The sequence below is a fragment of the Pipistrellus hanaki genome (assembly GCF_964339955.1).
Source record: "Pipistrellus hanaki genome assembly, chromosome: 9".
NCBI classification, from domain to species: domain Eukaryota; kingdom Metazoa; phylum Chordata; class Mammalia; order Chiroptera; family Vespertilionidae; genus Pipistrellus; species Pipistrellus hanaki.
In genome coordinates, this window is record NC_140511.1 from 9,088,943 (window position 1) to 9,107,886 (window position 18,944).

At 57.1% G+C, this 18,944-nt stretch overlaps 1 protein-coding gene across 6 annotated transcripts in view; it reads left to right on the forward strand.

Annotated features, from left to right (window-relative positions):
• Positions 1-15,219, forward strand: part of DSCAML1 (DS cell adhesion molecule like 1) — a 271,439-nt gene extending 256,220 nt beyond the window's left edge. For 3 of the 6 annotated variants that reach the window (XM_084895540.1, XM_084895544.1, XM_084895539.1), the window contains exons 21-32: positions 3,557-3,710; positions 4,638-4,755; positions 5,018-5,181; positions 5,481-5,579; positions 6,164-6,352; positions 6,717-7,004; positions 8,290-8,445; positions 10,423-10,635; positions 11,209-11,361; positions 11,937-12,131; positions 12,612-12,923; positions 14,230-15,219. In XM_084895540.1, the coding sequence (XP_084751666.1) occupies positions 3,557-3,710; positions 4,638-4,755; positions 5,018-5,181; positions 5,481-5,579; positions 6,164-6,352; positions 6,717-7,004; positions 8,290-8,445; positions 10,423-10,635; positions 11,209-11,361; positions 11,937-12,131; positions 12,612-12,923; positions 14,230-14,717 (2,529 nt within the window). In that variant the 3' untranslated portion in view covers positions 14,718-15,219. Of the gene's footprint in view, positions 1-3,556; positions 3,711-4,637; positions 4,756-5,017; positions 5,182-5,480; positions 5,580-6,163; positions 6,353-6,716; positions 7,005-8,289; positions 8,446-10,337; positions 10,369-10,422; positions 10,636-11,208; positions 11,362-11,936; positions 12,132-12,611; positions 12,924-14,229 lie in introns of all 6 variants that reach the window. The other 3 variants (XM_084895542.1, XM_084895541.1, XM_084895543.1) reach the window with 2 other exon arrangements.
• Positions 15,220-18,944: the final 3,725 nt, after the last annotated feature.

Here is an 18,944-nt window from a genome sequence, read left to right on the forward strand (position 1 = left end):
AGAAACTCACCTGTAGATCAATGTACCCCAAGAGTCAAACCAAAGATCTGGAATATGAGGAAACAAAAAACACCCAACCAGAGAGGCAGAAAGAAAGAAGAATCCAGAAGTGTGAGGATAGTGTAAGGAGCCTCTGGGATGACTTTAAGTGTACCAACATCCGGATTTTTGGGGTGCCAGAAGAAGAGAGCAGGATATTGAAGGCCTATTGAAAGAAATAATGACAGACAATTTTCCCTAGCTGGTGAAAGAAATAGACTTACAAGTCCAGGAAGTGCACAGAACCCCAAACAAGAGGAATCCAAAGAGGACCACACCAACACACATCATAATTAAAATGCCAAGGGCAAAAGACAAAGAGAGAATCTTGAAAGCAGCAAGAGAAAAACAATTAGTTACCTACAAGGGAGTACCCATACAACTGTCAGCTGATTTCTCAACAGAAACTATGCAGGCCAGATGGGAGTGGCAAGAAATACTCAAAGTGATGAACAGCAAGAACCTACAACCAAGATTACTCTACCCAGCCAAGCTGACATTCAGAGCTTCACAGACAAGAAAAAGCTAAAGGAGTTCATCACCACAAAACCAGGATTACATGAAATGCTGAAGGGTATTCTTTAAGAAGAGGAAGAAGAAGAAAATGGTAAAGGTAAAAACTATGAACAAGAAAAAGACATCAATCTAAAAATCAAGTGAATAAAAAATCTGAAGAACAGAAAGGACTGGTGAATATAATAGAATCAGGGGCATAGAAAGGGAGTGGACTGACAATTCTCAGGGGGAAGGGGGTCTGAGGGGTTCGGGAAGAGATTGGACAAAAATCTGATACCTATGGATGAAGACAGTGGCAGGGGGTAAGGGCATGGGATAGGGTGGGGAATCAGGTGGAGGGGAGCTATGGGGGGAGGGGGGGAAGAGGAACACCTGTAATAATCTGAACAATAAAGATTTATTATATAAAAAAGAACTTAAATAATATTACATGCAATAAACATTAGTATTTCAAGAAAAAATAAATATGATCTTGAATGCATGTTTATACATAATCTATTTAATCAGTCCTTCCATTATTCTATATTAATCTTTTTTTTAAATTTTCACCATTATAAATAATGCTTCATTGAGCATTCTTCATAAATGTCTCTATGCACATGATTTATTATTTCTTACGTGAAATTTCTGTAGGAATATTCTTAAAGTTTGCATAGACATTTGCAAATTACCCTTCAAAAAGTTTTCACCCATTTGTGCTTCCACTAGCATAAGTGCATACTTGTTCCTTGTGTCCGTATTAATCCAAAGTATTAGATATTTTTCATCTTTTCCAGTTGAATTTTTTTTTAAGTTTTTTTACTTTAAGTTTCTTTTTTTTTAATTACTAGTTAGGTTGATTATTGTTACATGTTTTTACTGGAGTTGTTACTTTTTTCATCTTTGTCAATTCATGTCCCTTTGTTCACTGTTTATTTACATGGCTCTTGTGTGTTTTTTTTCTTATTGATTTGTGAGGATATTATTAAGGATAATAAGCATTTTTTTTTTATAAAGGTTGCAAGTGTTTGCCAGTTCATTGCTTGCCTTTGATTCTATTTTTGGTATAAAAACTTATATATTAGGTTTTTTTTCATATAATTCAAATTTATAAACCATTTCCTTTTATAATTTTGCCTTTACTTTTGTAATTAAAAGACAGATAACCTATAGTTTCTTCTTTTGTAGTTTTACATATATAAATTTGTGTTGACTTAAGAGGTAGGGAAAGGGGAAGAGAGATAGAAGCATCAATGATAGGAGAAAATCATTTTGATCGGGGATTGAGCCCACAACCCGGGCATGTGCTCTGACTGGGAATCAAACCAGGGAATCAAACCAGCGACCTCCTGGTTCATAGGTCAACCACTAAGCCACACCAGCCGGGCTTACTTGTTTTATTTAACCTTTGATCCACTGGGACTTTACTTGGGAGTATGGTTTTGTGTGTGTTTTTAAGGTATTTCAGCAGATTCTTGGGGAGTCCAGAGTAAAAGGAAGTGTGCTGGGTAAGATGCTAATGCCTGCAAGAGGAAGCCAAACCTTTCCTTCCCTGTGTAGAAAATAATGTGCACTCAGGTACACACTCACACGCACAAGCAGCTACACTCAACTTCTCTACACACACACATACACACACACACACACACACACACACACACACACACACACACACTGTAACCACGCTGAGCAGGCGGAGCTGTATTGCTTTCTTCATTTACAGCAGAGAAAACTGAGGGCCCAGGAACCCTAAGAGACACTTGGAGTCATGTCCAGTGAGAAGGGCAGGCAGGTGTTAAAGCCACTACCCACCCACCTCCTGCACGGACATGAACTCCAGATGTGCACACAGTCCCCCCACGACCAGGGCCCAGCTGGCTCTGCACCGTCCCCCAGCAGGGACCTCCTGGCTGCAAGGCCAGCTCCATGGGGGGCGGGGGGGCAGTTGGCCAGGGAGCTGCCCATCAATGCAGAATGCCTGTGCCGCCTCCTCAGCACCTCCCTGCATACAGCCTGGGGCCGAAAGCCTTTCCTCCTGGTGCGAGTCACGGGGCCCTCAGAACCACAGGGCACAGAACGGGCCTCGGAGACCGTGTGGAGCTCTGGCCCTCACATGTGATGAGAGCACCTACATGTCTGTGTGTCTGAGTGCGCATGTGCACATATGTGGGCACGATCCTGAGACTGCAGAGATAACTAATTATTAGCTCCCTCTGGCCTCAGGGCCCCCCATCTGTTCCGGGGGCACCCCCTCCCTGGACTTCCGCCCTGATTTCAAAGAGGCTCTAGTGCCGCCCCCTCCCCCTTCCCTGCAGCCGACCGAAAAATAACATAAAACGAACGGCAGCCCATCCCGCCGGCGCGGGGAGAGGCTGCCAGGAGGGCTGCAACTAGCGCTTATCAAAAGCTCCTGCTCAAATTCATTTCAATATCTGAGCCTCTGGTTTCCACGGTAACATAATCTTTTCATCAAAGCAACTGGTAAAACCACTGGGATCTGATATTGTTTTGTTGGCAACTTGTCAAAACTGTCATTTGGTTTTAAAAAAAAAAAAAAAGCCTATAGATTTATGGAACCTACAGCTATAGACAGGCTCTGCGCGGATAACGGTTCCTAACGTGCTGCCCGGGAGCTGCGTCCTCGCCGCCCCTCCGCCTAACCCCTTCACCGGCGGACGAGGGAGCGGCGCTCAGGGTGGGGCCCTCGCGTGCCGACGGGCTGGGGGAGTCAAGCACGGTAATTTAGCTCCTTCCAGAAACTCCCTTTCTCAAGCCTTCCTGGGACCCTCCCTTCTCTAGCCCCCTCTCCCCACCCCCTGGCCTAGAGCCACAGCTGCGGGCCAGGGAGGGCCAGTGGCTCCTGAGGCTGACCCAGCAGCCCCAGAGAAGCTCCAGGGCCACGTTCGGGGCCGAGGAGGCAGATGTGCCTCCCCTCTGCGCCCAGGGCCTCAGGGCGAGGTCGGGGCTGGGGCTGGAGGCCCGGGGCCTGGGCTCTCAGGACGGCTGCGCCTCCGCCCCACAGGCTCCCAGCGAGTACGAGACGAGTCCGGAGCAGCTCTTCTACCGGATCGCCCACCTGAACCGCGGGCAGCAGTACCTGCTGTGGGTGGCGGCCGTGACCTCTGCCGGCCGGGGCAACAGCAGCGAGAAGGTCGTGGTGGAGCCCACGGGCAAGGGTGAGCGGCCAGGGCTGGGCCAGGGGGACGGAAGCTTCCAGACGCTCTTTTCTGGAATTCTGGTTCTGCACAAACAGGCTGTCTCCCTCCACCCTGTCTGGGGGCTGGTCCCCTGCCTCCCTCCTGCATCCACCAAGCTTGGGCCTCTGCTGCCCCCTGCCGCCCAGAGAGCCTCACAGCCGCCTTGAGGCTGCTCTGGTGCACTGAGCACCCGGCCGCCCACTCCACACTCTATCCGGGGTTAGAGAACGGGGAGGTAGCCCCTTGCAGCCCCCAGACCCTTCGTCCCAGTGCCCAGCTCCTCAGAGGGCTGAGGCAGGGTCCCTGCCTGCACAGAGCAGGGCCCTCGCTCTGAGCCTGGACGCCTCGCACACAGAGGCAATCCCGCACGCTGGTTCCCTCGGTCAGACGGTCAGAGGTCACACTGAGTGTGTATGACTCTAGGGTAGGGGTGTCGAACTCAATCAGAGAAGGGGCCAAAATCTAAAATCCAGCTTAAATCGCGGGCCGAATGGTTTACTGAACAGTCATAAACTGACAATGTCATAAACTGACAGCGGAGCGCAGTGATGACAGCGCGTTGCGGGCCACATTGCAAGGCCTGGCGGGCTGGATTTGGCCCGCGGGCCTTGTGTTTGACACATGTGCTCTAGGGAGAAGCCACACGGGGTGACAGCCTGTGCTTGGCCTTCAGGAGCGCCCACTGAACCCCTTACAGAGATGATGGTTCTGAGGCCACAGCCCCAGGTCGATTCAGAGGCGGCCACACAGCCTGCCAGGCGGCCTCTGTGCCCGCCCTGAGGCCGGCCGTGGTGCAGCCTCTGTGCCCACCCAGAGGTGGGGCGCGGTGCAGCCTCTGACTCCGTTTGGGGCCAAGGCAGTGCTGGGTGTAGAAGCGGGGTGGCCCTCATCCTCTCTCCTCCGTAGCCCCAGCCAAGATCATCTCCTTCGGGGGCACGGTGACCACGCCCTGGATGAGAGACGTCCGGCTGCCCTGCAACTCGGTGGGCGACCCAGCCCCGGCTGTGAAGTGGACCAAGGACAGGTGTGTGCGGGCGGGGGACTGGGAGACCCCGAGGGGAGCCCGCGGAAGGACCATCTCAGGAGCAGCCTGGCCTCCCAGCTCCGCTCCGCTGGGGGTTCAGCACCGCCCCCCCAGACAGCCCCCCGAAGTCCTAAGTCCACACATCGGGCACCCCTAGCTAGCCGCCTCCTGCTCCCCGCCCTGTCTGTGCGCAGACCGGGGGAGGCCCGGGGAGGCCCGGGGAGGCCGGGGGAGGGTGTGAGACATAACCCATCCCCCGCAGCGAGGACTCTGCCATCCCCGCCTCCACGGACGGGCACCGGCTCATCCACGCCAACGGCACACTGCTGCTGCGCGCGGTGAAGGCTGAGGACTCGGGCTACTACACCTGCACGGCCACCAACACCGGCGGCTTCGACACCATCATCGTCAACCTGCTGGTGCAAGGTGAGACCCGCGGTGGCGCCGGGCGGGAGGGAGAAGCCTGGGAACCCCATCGCGTGAGTGGGCTGCGGACTGGAAGAGAAATGTCAACCCACCCCCCCCACCCCACCCCCGCTCCTCGCCCCCGCCCCCGCCCCCACCCCCACCCAGGGAAAGCACCCGCCGGGAAGCAGGTGCCGTGGGGGAAGGAGCAGGTGTGGGGTGCACTCAGGGGGAAGCCAGGCCCTCCCCTCCTCCCCATCAGGACCCCCCAGTTCCCATGGTCAGAAGTCCCTGTGCTGAGGCTGTGGCTCTCCCCACAGTGCCCCCGGACCAGCCCCGCCTCACGGTCTCCAAAACCTCCGCCTCCTCCATCACCCTGACCTGGATTCCGGGGGACAACGGGGGCAGCTCCATCCGAGGTGAGGGGTCTGACTGAGGAGGGGACCCAGGGAGGGAACCTGGGCTTCCCTCTCCCACCACTGGTGCCGGGAACGTCAGGGAGTGACCGCAGGAGAGTCCCCGGGGGAGCGGGGAGGAGGAGCCGCCGGCCTGGCCCCTGGCTTCAGCCTGGAGAGCTGTGCTAACCCGGGGAGTCTCCTCCTCACTGGGCCCCGGACAAGCCATCGGGGCCCTGAGCCCTGAGCCCTGAGCCCACCGTGACCCAGCAGGTCCTGCAAGAATACCTGACTCGGGGCTAGGGGGCTGAGCACGGCATGTCCAACAGACGCCCAGCGGCCGGCACAGCCACGGCCACACATGCAGCCCGGGTCTAAGCAGGGCCTTGGAGCCTCCCGCCTGCTTTTTCTGCCCCACCCCCACCCCTTGGCCTCTCCACCCCGCCATGAGAGCTGCAGAGAGAGCAGTAACCTCACTTGAGGCCTCTCAGGTTGCCTCTGAAGTGCACCAGCCCCTCCCCATGAGCAGAGCCCCCCTGTCCTGGAGCCGGCCCCGCGATGCCAGGGCCGGCCGGCACCTCGCCCTGAGCCGGGACTCCCTCCCGCAGGCTTCGTGCTGCAGTACTCGGTGGACAACAGCGAGGAGTGGAAGGACGTGTTCATCAGCTCCGGCGAGCGGGCCTTCAAGCTGGACAGCCTCCGGTGCGGCACGTGGTACAAGGTGAAGCTGGCGGCCAAGAACAGCGTGGGCTCCGGCCGCATCAGCGAGATCATCGAGGCCAAGACCCACGGGCGGGGTGAGGCTGGCAGCGCGGCTGGGCAGGAGGGCGCGGGGAGGCGGGAGGTGGGAAGCGGGGGCTGCGGGGAGAGGCAGCCTGGCTCCCATCGGCTCGGCGTCCACGAGTCCCAGTAGGAAACACGGTCCCTGCCCCATGAGGGCGGCGGGTGCTTGCACCTCTTCTCCTTCTGCCTGCAGCTCCCTCCTTTGCTGAGGCTTCTCTCCATCCTTCCCTCCTCTTCCCGGGGCCCCTCACTGCCACCTGTGCCACCCACTGCCCCCTGGAGCCGCTGCCGTCCCCACGCCCCCGGGGGCCTTGGGCAGCCCAGATGCAAGGCTCCCTCGCTCCCAGACTCTCTGACCCCCCTGCCTCTGGCCCCCAGAGCCCTCCTTCAGCAAAGACCAGCACCTCTTCACCCACATCAACTCCACGCACGCGCGCCTGAACCTGCAGGGCTGGAGCAACGGGGGCTGCCCCATCACGGCCATCGCGCTGGAGTTCCGGCCCAAGGGCACCTGGGCCTGGCAGGGCCTCCGGGCCAACACCTCGGGGGAGGTGTTTCTGGCCGAACTGCGGGAGGCCACGTGGTACGAGCTGCGCATGCGGGCCTGCAACAGCGCCGGCTGCGGCAATGAGACGGCCCAGTTCGCCACCCTGGACCTCGATGGCAGTGAGTCGGGGGGGGGGGGGGGGGGGGCGGCACAGATGCCTGCGCTGGGGGCTGCCAGGGTAGCTGCCAGAGAGAGAAACTAACAAAGAGGACAATCAGCGGGACTGTGGTCAGGAGAAAGGCTGACAGGTGGGTTCCCGCAAAGGCAGCCGCGGACTGGCAGGCAGGCGGGAGGAAAGCAGCGGGTGCCTGAGAGACAGGCAGACAAGCAGGGTCATGGCACCGGGGCCTCCGAAGGCCAGGGCCGTGCTGGCCACTGCCTCAGAGGCGGGGGAGGAGCGGTGAGGCCTGCCCTGAGCCCTGCCACTGACTGGGTATGTGAGGCAGGAGGGGGGCCTCGCTGCAGGAACACACGTGGTAAGTCAGCAGAGATGTGTTTCCTGTGCTCAAAGTCTCCTGCGGCCAGCTGGCCGCCAGCTTCTAGCGCTGTCCTCTCGAACTGTGGCCTCCGAGACAACCAGAGAGAAAAGGCTCCCCGGTTCTCAATGTCCTGGGCCAGGAGGTGACACTCCTGACTCCTAGTCCCCTCTGAGGTCCAGGACGAGGCGCATGGCTCTCGCTGGGACTTGCACCCACACACATGGGAATCGGTGAGCACTCACTGGTGTCTGCCACACAGGGACACCTTGCACATGCACACGTGTGCACCCACACTGACACACGCAAACATGAAAGGCGCCCAGAAGGCTGCGTCCAGAGGGACGTTGTCACCAGCTAGACAATGTCTTCTCTCAGCGGGGACGGCTCCGGCAGGAAAGGCTTCATGGAGGAGAGGGCTCCGAGGCAAGGCTCTGAGGCAGGCCCGGGGCTCGGCGAGGGCTGTCGGCAGGCGCCCAAGGCCAGCGGACCCTGCCCATGGGAGGAGGCAGGGAGGGGAGGCAGTGTGCGTAGTAGCTTTTGTCTTCATCTGGGGAAGAGAACCCAGGATCCCACTGCCCTGACTTCTCTCCACTGAGATTCTCACCATCCCTCCATCCCACCTGACCAGCTGGCTGTGGGGACCTGAGCCCACCCATCCGCCCTTCAGGAATGAGTGTGCACTCCAACGACAAGAGAAACAGGTTCATTAACATCAGAATGCAGTGTGAAAACTACCCCATTGTTCATGGTGGTCCTGATGGGACCGGAATTTGGGGGAGCAGAGGGGAGGGGCTCTGCACCAAGAAGTGGAGGTCAGCATCAGAACAGGGCAGCAAGAATGGTCCTGGGCTCCCCCGCCATGGCACTCTGCATGGCACCCCACTCAGAAGGGACCCTGACGCCCTTCCTCCTCACCCCCATCCAGGCACCATCCCGCCCATCAGGTCTGCTCAGGGCGAAGGGGACGACGTGCGGAAGCTGTTCACCATCGGCTGCCCCGTCATCCTGGCCACGCTGGGGCTGGCCCTGCTCTTCGTCGTCCGGAAGAAGAGGAAGGAGAAGCGGCTGAAGCGGCTGCGAGGTGGGGGCGGTTCCTCCCTATGGCTCCTGGGCAGCAGCGCGGACCCTCAGCCCCCTTCCGCTGCCGCCTCCCACTGGCTCACACTGTCCCTGGACAGAGAGCGTGCCCGTGTGCCCTTCCAAACCTCCTCATGCCGACGGGTCCCTTCTCTGAGCCCCGGGACTGTGTGCCTGTCCTGACCAGGGCTGGCTTTTAGAGGTTCTCACTGGGAGAGCCACATTGCTTGTTAAGAGATTTTTAAGTTTCCTTGTTGATTGGTAAATCCCAGAGATGTTGCTCCTTTCACCCTAAATGTGCCAATCTCTCACATAAAACCCCGTGGCTTTCCTAGGACCCAGCCACTAGTGAGCATGCCCACAGGGGTTCTTCAGAACCTCAGTCATTTCTGACTGGACAGTGTCCATGCACATCCATTTTCAAATATTTTGAATATCACCCCGTCCCAACATCTAATAGTGCAGCCTGGCATGAATGGGTCTGATTTACCTCCATTTGTACAGTGTCTGGCACCTACTAGCTGCTTAATAGATGTTCACCACTCATTTGAAAGACATTTATTGAGTATCTGACAGACATTGGAGATCAAAAGATGAATGAAGAAGGAACAACACATGTCCTTATAGAGTCTAATGTGAGAGGCCTAGGCACAATAGTAGAACAGAAGAGGAGATGACTGACACTGCTTAGCGTGTTTAAGAGTTGGATGAATGATGGATGAGTGAGTCAGAGGATGGTTGGATGGCTGCTGGACAGGTGGATGAATAGATGAATGGATGGATTAGTGGTTACATAGTTGGATGGAAGGTTAGATTATTGATTAATGGTTGGATAGAAGGATGTATAGATGGAAATATGGTTGTAAGTATGGTTGAATAAAAGATTTGTTGAATAAATGGTTGAATGGATTGGTGGATATATATATATATATATATATATATATATATATATATATGGATGAAGGAGTGGATGGATGGATGGGTGGATGGATGGATGGTTGAAAGAATACTTGGATGTATAGATATATATTTGGATGGATAGATTGATGATAAGATAAAGAGATGGTTAAACAGTTAAATTAATGGATGATGGATGGTTGGAGAATAGTTAAATAGATAAATACATAATTGAATAGATGGTTGGAGAAATAGTTGAATGAGTTGATGGTTGAATGAATGGGTAGTTGAATTGGTGGATGATGGGTGAATAGTTGGATGGGTGAGTAAATGAGTGTGTGACCAGTTTGACAGATGAATGGACAGGTGTTTGGATCAATAATAAATGGATGAATAGGTGGTAGTTGGATGCATGCCTGGAACTGGATTCACTCTGACAGATCACTCTCAGTTATCAGGGGACTTAATGGATTAGCCAGGACCTTTTCTTCTCCTCTCTCACCAATTTCTACCCTGAGAGTTCTAATCCTATTCAAAGGCCCCCTGAAACAAAGCTGGGCCCCCAAATCCATGAATGGGTTTTCTAGGGGATAGATGCCCTGGCAGAGGAAGTGATGCCACTTGGTTGAAAGTCATCTGGGGTTTCCCATTGACTCCTCTACTGTATCCTCCACTCTCTCCTCTCCCCGTTGGATAACTAAGGAGAGACCCACCATTGATGCTCATTTCCAGTCTGCTCTGGTGCCTTTTTAATTAGAGTCATTGCAGGAACAAAAGGGGCTCTTTATATGCCCTCTCCTTTGGCAAGGACCTCCTATTAGATAAAGTCTGAGGAAAGGAAAACATGTTTTAGACTGTCTAGTGGTCCTTCTATTTCTCCCTCTTCTTCCCAAGAGACCAGCCTTGGTCCCAGTCAGGGAATTCTCCCACATGCTTCCTCCAATTCTCATCCCACTCAAACTCCATTCTCACCCAGCCCCTCTCTCTACTGTTTTGCAGATGCAAAGAGTTTGGCAGAGATGTTGATAAGGTGGGTTTCATATAGTTGCTTCTTCTCTCCTCTCCTCTCTCTTCCCCACTGCAGGGGACAAGCTTCAATCCCCGCTGTTTTTGCAAAAAACCCTCCCCCAACCCCTTATGGCTGCTGAGTCACCCACCTGTAGCCCTTCTCCCCACAGCAAGAACAACCGAAGCTTTGACACCCCCGTGAAGGGGCCCCCACAGGGCCCGCGGCTACACATTGACATCCCCAGGGTCCAGCTGCTAATCGAGGACAAGGAGGGCATCAAGCAGTTGGGTGAGTGACAGGTGCCACGAGCTCTCTGTCCTGTGCTGAGTGTGCTTCCCAGCCACACACACCAAGGGCAGCCACCAGCCCTCACAGCGGTGCTGGGTTCTCACCAGAGCCCTAGCAGCAACTCAACAACCTCCAACACACTGCAGCTCCTCTCAAGAGCTGTTAACACCCTGCTTGGTTTGGCTCAGTGGATAGAGCATCGGCCTACAGACCAAAGGGTCCCAGGTTCGATTCCAGTCAAGGGCACGGACCTCATTTGCAGGCTTCTCCCCAGCCCGGGCCCTGGTCAGGGCTTGTGCAGGAGGCAACCAACGGATGTGTTTCTCTCACATCGATGTTTCTCTCTGTCTTTCCCTCTCTCTTCCACTCTCCCTAAAAGTCAATGGAAAAAATATCCTCAGATAAGGATTAACAAAAATAACAAAAACAACTAAAAGAAAAAAGAAAAAAAGCTGTTTCCTCCTCTGTCTAAGGGATCGTTCTCCTGGCAGTCACTGGATAGACAGAGAAGCTTGGGAATCACGGGTGGTGCCAGAGGGAAGGAGTCCTGCTGATCCTTCTTTCTTCCCGCAGGAGACGACAAGGCCACCATCCCGGTGGCAGACGCTGAGTTCAGCCAAGCTGTCAACCCGCAGAGTTTCTGTACCGGCGTCTCCCTGCACCACCCAGCCCTCCTCCAGAGCTCCGGACCCCTCATCGACATGTCCGACATCCGGCCAGGCACCAGTACGCATCACCCCCAGAGGCGGCCCCTCCCACACAGGGTGCCTTGGGCACAGCATGGGGCATGGGTAGTGTTTTCAAAAATGAAAAGAAGGGTGGAGCAGCATGGGAGAACAGGAAGAGCAGTGGAGGTGGAGCCTGGGCTCCTTGCTTGCAGACTTACTCACTGGCTTCTCACACCTCTGAGCCTGGGTTTCCTGACCTGGAGATGTTGAGGGGTTGGGTGTTCCTGCCTCGAGGGCCTTTCGCCTCTAGCTCTGAGGCTCCAGACATGCGCACAGGAGAGATCAAGGCGGCAAGGAATGGTGCAGTCAGGAGGGGAGGGGACTCCCTGTCTGAAGAGGGGAGAAGCCCAGGATGCTGCCCCTGCCCCATGCCCAGCGCTCTTGCTCCTCTGCCAGAGGCCAGCTGTGTGGTCAGGAAGGCAGCCCACTCAGCGTTCCCCAGGGAGTCCTGTGGCTGCGTCTGCCTCCTCCCTGGCTCCCCACTGCCTTCTGCCCACGCCCTGGTGCCCACCCACTGTGAGGGTAGTGGTGCTGGCAGGGCAGAGGCAGCTGGCTCCCACTTCCCCTGTGCAGACCCCGTGTCCAGGAAGAACGTGAAGTCAGCCCACAGTACCCGGAACCGGTACTCCAGCCAGTGGACCCTGACCAAGTGCCAGGCCTCCACGCCCGCCCGCACGCTCACCTCCGACTGGCGCACTGTGGGCTCCCAGCACGGCGTCACCGTCACCGAGAGTGACAGCTACAGCGCAAGTCTCTCCCAGGACACAGGTGAGCCAGGGCCCCACCGGTGCCTGCTCCCGCTCGTCTGGCTCCGCCCACCATTCTCCCACCCCCTACCCGCCGGCCCGGGGGCCAAGACCCGTCAGCTCAGTCCCAGCTGGCTGCTGACGCACTGTGCGGCTCTGACCACACACTGGGCCTCGCTGAGCCCTGCCTGATTAGGGCGTCGTTTTGCTCTCCCCAAAAATAGAGAAAATAGTGTGCGTGGCGTCTGCTGGAGGGAGGGCTGAGGGTCCGAGGAGTTGCTTAGTTCCCAGAATGAAAGGTGTTTGCCCTCCATGGCCCAGATCCCAGTTCTACCACCTTCCCAGCAGGAGGGCGGGTCTCAGCCTGGCTCACCCACACCTGCGGCCAGGCTCTCGGTGGCTGGGAAGGGGTGGGAGCTGCTCAGTCTGGCCTCGTCGGCTCCCTCCTCCCGGGAAGCCACGTGTTTCGTCCTGACTGGATGCCCCGACGCCCCCTCCCCAGACAAAGGCCGGAACAGCATGGTGTCCACGGAGAGCGCCTCCTCCACGTACGAGGAGCTGGCCCGGGCCTACGAGCACGCCAAGCTGGAGGAGCAGCTGCAGCACGCCAAGTTCGAGATCACCGAGTGCTTCATCTCGGACAGCTCCTCCGACCAGATGACCACGGGCACCAACGAGAACGCCGACAGCATGACGTCCATGAGCACCCCCTCGGAGCCCGGCATCTGCCGCTTCACCGCCTCCCCGCCCAAGCCCCAGGACGCCGACCGGGGCAAGAACGTGGCTGTGCCCATCCCTCACCGGGCCAACAAGAGTGAGTGCCCAGGCCGCCGCCCCCGCTGCGCCCCCTTCCCAGACCCCAAGACCCCAGCTAGGCCCGGCCCTGACGGCGCTGGGCCTGCCAGCCTCGGGGTCCCATGGCAGTATGGGTGGCGCAAAGGACAGGGCCCATGTCCTGGTTCAACCTCCTCAGAGCTCTGTGACCCTGGGCAGGTCATTCGCCCGCTCCGGCCTCGCTGCTGTAAAACGCAAATGATAACACGTGCTTTTCCTTGTTGTAGCGGGCATTAGAAACGCTTGGCACGCAGTACGCTCTCACTCAGTAGTGACCAGTCTGAGCTATGCCCGGGTGGAGAGGAATTCCCATGGGATCAACTGCGCAGTGGCCGTGGGTCTCAATGCTGTGACCTTAGTCCCGACCCAAAGCGCGGTCCCGGCAGCTCAGCCCACGGCGGCCACGCCTCCCGGTGGGCAGTGACCCAGCCTGGCTGAGAACCAGCCCGCTGCAGGGCCTGGCAGGGCACACGCCGCGTGGGGCTGGTGGGGCAGGTCTAGGGTGAGTGGGGCAGGTGAGCAAGTCCATCAGCAGATGTTGGGGCACCGCAGACAAGGCCCGGACCATCACTCCCTGAGTCTGGTCTGCAGACACTGGCCTTGCCCAGCGGCCAGGCTGACCGGAGGCCCTGGGCCAGCTAGAGAAGAGCCTGGGGCAACAAAGGTCCAGGATTCAGGAGGCCGGCAGCTCGGGTGACGCCGCCCTACTAGCTATGTGAATGTGGGCAGATCCCTCATCTTTCTGAGCCTCCGGTCCCTCCTGCACAGTGCGGGCGGCCTGCCCAGGGCTGCGGGCCCGGGAGGGTCATCTGTGAACGTGCCCGGCCCGGCCAGCGGGACGTGGACACGTTTCAGAAATTACGGACTTCCCGCCTGAGAGGCTGGCAGGAAAGAGGGGAGCCCTGCTGTGGGTCCTCAGAGGGCAGGCCCGGGAGGAAAAGCTTCCCCGGCCGGAGCCCTTGGGGGCCTCTCTCCGCAGGGAGCCCTCTGCGCGGCTGCCCGGTTCGGAGTGACCGCTGGCCAATAAGCACCGGCTCCCCAGCAGCGCCGTGTGCTGAAAGGACCCCCACTTCCCTTAGTCACCGCTCAGCTGTCCTGAGGGGCTGTGATCAGCCCCATTGCACAGATGCGGACACTGAGGCTCAGAGAGGCCAAGGAGCTGACCTTCCCTCAGCTCTTCAATGCCCATCGTGGGGAGGGACTCCGAGCCAGCATGGGGGGAGGGGGGCCGGGGGGTGGGAGGTTGGCTGAGCCCCGCCTCTCACCGCCTCTGCTCCTCCGCTCAGGTGACTACTGTAACCTGCCCCTGTACGGCGGCAAGTCGGAGGCCTTCTTCCGAAAGGCAGAGGGGCGTGAGCCCTGCCCAGCCGTCCCGCCCAGGGAGGCCTCCATCCGGAACCTGGCCCGCGGCTACCACACCCAGGCTCCTCGCCACCTGACTCTGGACCCCGCCAGCAAGCCCTTGGGCCTCCCCCACCCCGGGGCCCCCGCCGCCGCCGCCGCCTCCACGGCCACCTTACCTCAGAGGACTCTGGCCATGCCAGCGCCCCCGGCTGGCACCGCGCCCCCGGCCCCCGGCCCCACCCCCGCCGAGCCCCCCGCCGCCCCCAGTGCTGCCCCTCCGGCCCCCAGCACCGAGCCTCCCCGGGCCGGGGGCCCAATCACCAAAATGGGGGGCTCCAGGGACTCGCTGCTCGAGATGAGCACGTCGGGGGTAGGGAGGTCTCAGAAGCAGGGCGCAGGGGCCTACTCCAAGTCCTACACCCTGGTGTAGGGCCGTCTGCGCCCCGCCCTCAGACACGGCCGGCCGCCCTCCCGCACCACCGACGGTGAACCCACAGGCAGAACCCGCCACCGCGACAAGGACCCGCCGCGAACCTTATACATAGGACTCTTTTGTACAAATGAAACTATTTTCTTCTTCTCCGTGAAGCCAGGGCACAAGAACGTGACAGTCCACGTCACCCACCCAGAGACCACGCGTGGAGCGGGAGATACACACGCACACAGAGCACACCCGCCGCTGTGTCTGTGTATCTCTCCCCTCATTCTGAGACAGAGCACAGACTCGGCAATTCCTCCGCCCCCGCCCCCCATCCCCTCAACCTCGGTGGTTTTGACAAAAGACCAGAATCCCAACTCAGAGACACTGCATGCGATCTCACTCTCCCACGAAAACCAGGAGTTGCTTCAATTTGCAGATGCTTATGTGTTAATACCTTTTTCTATGAAAAGAGACCCAGCGCCGTGTGCAATAAAGGTTATGTTTCTATGTGGTGGCTTTTCCCAGCTGGGGGCTGGGGGGAGAGGAGGCGCTGGGAGGAAGGGGGGGCGCTGGGAGGAAGGTGGGGGGGGGTAGGGGGGGCGCTGGGAGGAAGGGGGGGGAGCGCTGGGAGGAAGGCGGGATTGGTGCTGCGAGTGGAGGCACCATGAGGGGACGGCACACCTGAGAGGCTCGGCTCTCCGACTCTCCGTAAACAAGGATCTTATTCCAAAAACACTCCCTGAGCATCCAGTGAGGGGGCCTGGGACAGAGCAGGTGCGGAGGAGGGCCCCTCGGGGACTCCTGGTCCCCATGAAACTCCATCTCTGGCCACACCCAGGGCCCACCCCGGAGACCCAGCTGGTGGCTCCGCTCCAGCCTGGAGGACAGGGCGCCCCCCGGGCTGCTGGCAGTCCATCAGGCCAGGAGCTTTTCCCGTGCCCCATGGCCCACACATGCTCACACACACGCACACGCACACGCACACGCATGCACACGCTGGGCCCGGGAAATCACAATTCAGCCCCCGCTCCGACAGCCCACAGGGAAGAACAAACCCCCAGAGGGAGCCAGCCACCCAGGTGCAGGGGAGCCCTGTGCGGGCTGAGCAGAGCCCTCCCTGCGCTTTGGCTCTGGGAACCCCTCACCGCTCCCCACCTCTGTCTCCACCTGAAAGGGGACGGCTGGGGCTCTGGGGGCTCAGCAAGTCACCCACAGGAAGAGGGGCAGGGAAGGCGGAGAGGAGACGCAAACTCAGGAGCGTCTGCTGCCCTCCCCGGGGGCCCGAGTGCCTGTGGCCTCCGCCCAGAGGCCGAGTGTCGGTTCCGCCGAGGATGCGGCCGGGAAGAGGCCAGGACCGGGTGAGCCGGTGCCCCGCCCGGGAGAGGGGCCGAGAGGAGGCAGGAGGCCATCTGGGCCTGCGCTGGGCCCAGGGGGAAGAGAAGGATCTAGAGAGGCAGCGGAGAAGCACGATTTGAGCCAGTTCAGCTTGTGTTCAGCTGAGCTGGCCCCTTCCTGCGAAACAGGCGGCCAGGAGGCTGAGACCGGCTGTGCAAAGCCCACCGACGTTACGTGCCCATTGCCTCTGCCGCAGCGGGTTCTGGAGGCGACACAGCCTGGCTCAGCCGCACCCAGGAGCCGGCTCAGCCGCACCAGGAGCCGGCTCTTGGAGCGGCTGCCCGCCTGCTCCTCCTCCTGAGCCCAACGTCAGCCGCGATCCTCAGAACGTGGTCTGCTCCTTTCCGAGCGGCCCTGCGTCCGCCACAGACCAGGCCGCCGCCCGGCTCAGAGCCTTCACTCTCAAAGGGGGGCCACAGGCCCGCAGCGTTAGCGCCCCCCGGAGCCAGTGAGAAATGCACAACCCGAGGCCTCCCCACACCCACTGGGTCAGAGTCGGCCATTGAGGAAAATCCAGAGGATACGGATGCACATTCAAGTTCAAGAAGCCCTCCTCTAGCAGGCGGTCCGAGAGGCCACGCCCACCCTCCCACTGCCTGCAGCCCAGCCAGGCTATGGGTTTCAAACTTAGTTCCGCATCAGAGAACTAAGAAAACTTAAACAACAAGTGTACCCAGCCGGCATCCTCAGTGGTTGAGCACTGACCTATGACCCAGGAGGTCAGAGTTCGATTCCCAGTCAGGGCACATGACTGGGTTGCAGGCAGGATCCCCAGTGCGGGGTGTGCAGGAAGCCGCCGATCCATGATTCTCTCGTCATTGATGTTTCTCTCTCTCCCTTGCCCTTCCCCTCTGAAATCAATAAAAATATATTAGAAAACAAGTCCAGATCTGACCAACCGCAGTGTTTGTGGTGTGCAGCCAGCATTTGCTTTGGGTTTTGTGTTTATTGTGGAAGAAGATATACAACATAAAATTTACCTTTTTTGGGGGGTGGGGTGGTTAGCCTCCTTTGGAGAGAGCGGTAGCATGCTTTGGGCTGTACCTGGCAGAGAGGTAGCCTGGGGAACAGAAGCAAGACTTGGCTCTTGTCTTACTTGAACTGAGTGTGTTTTAAAGAAACATGTGCGGATACACTGCTCTGCCTTTTTCTTGTTGTTTTTGCCAACATTTAAACTTATTTTTATTGAGGTATAATTGACAATAGCATATCAGCTTCATGTACAACATAATGATTCAAACTTTGTGCAATCATTACCTGGGAAATGATCAGGTAAGTCTGGTTAACGTCTATCACCACACATAGTTATAGAAGTTTTTTTTCTTGTGATGTGGACTTTAAGATTTACTCTCTTAGCAACTTCCAAACATGCAGCACAGTATTGCTAACTTAGTCACCATGCTTTCCTTTCTCCGGACTGACTGACTTTATAAGCGATTCATTCACTCAATGCCCTCAACTTCCATTCTTCAGTGGCAAAGGGCAAGCTCTCCTTCTTGTTATGGCTGAGCAGCATTCCCCTGCATGCACACAGCACATCTCTGCAGCCATTTGTCCATCAATAAACACTTAGGTTGCTTCCATACCTTGGCTATTGGAAATCATGCTGCTATGAACATAGCAGGTCAGATATCTTTTTTAATGTTTTTATTTTATTTCATAGAAAGAGGGAGACAGAGATAGAAACATCAATTATGAGAGAGAATCATTGATTGGCTGCCTCCTGTATGCCCCGTACTGGGTATCATGCCCACAGCCCTGACAATAGAACCTTGACCTCCTGGTTCATGGGTCAACACTAAACCATTGAGCCACACTGGCCAGGCCAGATATCTTTTTTAATTAGTGTGTTCATTTTCTTTGGATGAGTGCTCAGAAGAGGAATTGCTGGGTTATGTGATAGTTCTATTTTTAATATTCTGAGGAACATCATACTGTCTCCACAGTGTCTGTGCCAATTGACATCCCCACCAGCAGTGAACAAGCGTTCTCTTTTCTCCACACCCTTGCCAGGACTTAACGTCTTACTTTTTATGTGGTAGCCATTCTAACAGGTGTGAGGTGCCATCTCATGGTGGTTTTGATTTGCATTTCCTTGATAAATGAATTTGAGCATCTTTCCATGTACCTGTTGGCCATCTGTATGTCTTCTTTGAAAAAAATGTCTATTCAGCCGAAGCCGCTTTGGCTCAGTGGTAGAGCATCGGTCCCAGGTTCAATTCCGGTCGAGGGCATGTACATTGGTTGCGGGCACATCCCCAGAAGGGGGTGTGCAGGAGGCAGCTGGTCGATGTTTCTCTCTCATCGATGTTTCTAGCTCTCTATCTCTCTCCCTTCCTCTCTGTAAAAAATCAATAAAATATATTTTTTTAAAAAATGTCTATTCAGATCATTTACCCATTTTTTAATCCAATTGTTTTGGGGGGGGTGGGTTATAGAATCATATGATTTCTTCACATATTTTGAGTATTAACCCCTTATCATATACTAGAGGCCTAGTGCATGAAATTCGTGCACGGGGGTCCCTCAGCCCAACCTGCACCCTCTACAATCCAGGAGCTCTCAGGGGATGCCCTACTGAGGCTTAGGCCCACTCCCCATGGTTCTCTGCTCTCTGCAGGCCTGGAGGTTTCGCTGCAGCCATGGAGATGAAGCCCCATGCCCTGCTCTCCCCTCTCTGCCTGCCTTGCCATGTGTCATGTGAAGGAAGCCCCCATGCCCTGCAGTGTGCTCTGTCTGCGGGCCTGGGGGCTTCGCCGACACCGACACCGACACACTAAGGAAGCCCCCAAGCCCTGCTGTCCGGGCTCTGTCTGTGGGGTCTGGGGCTTCCCTGCTGCC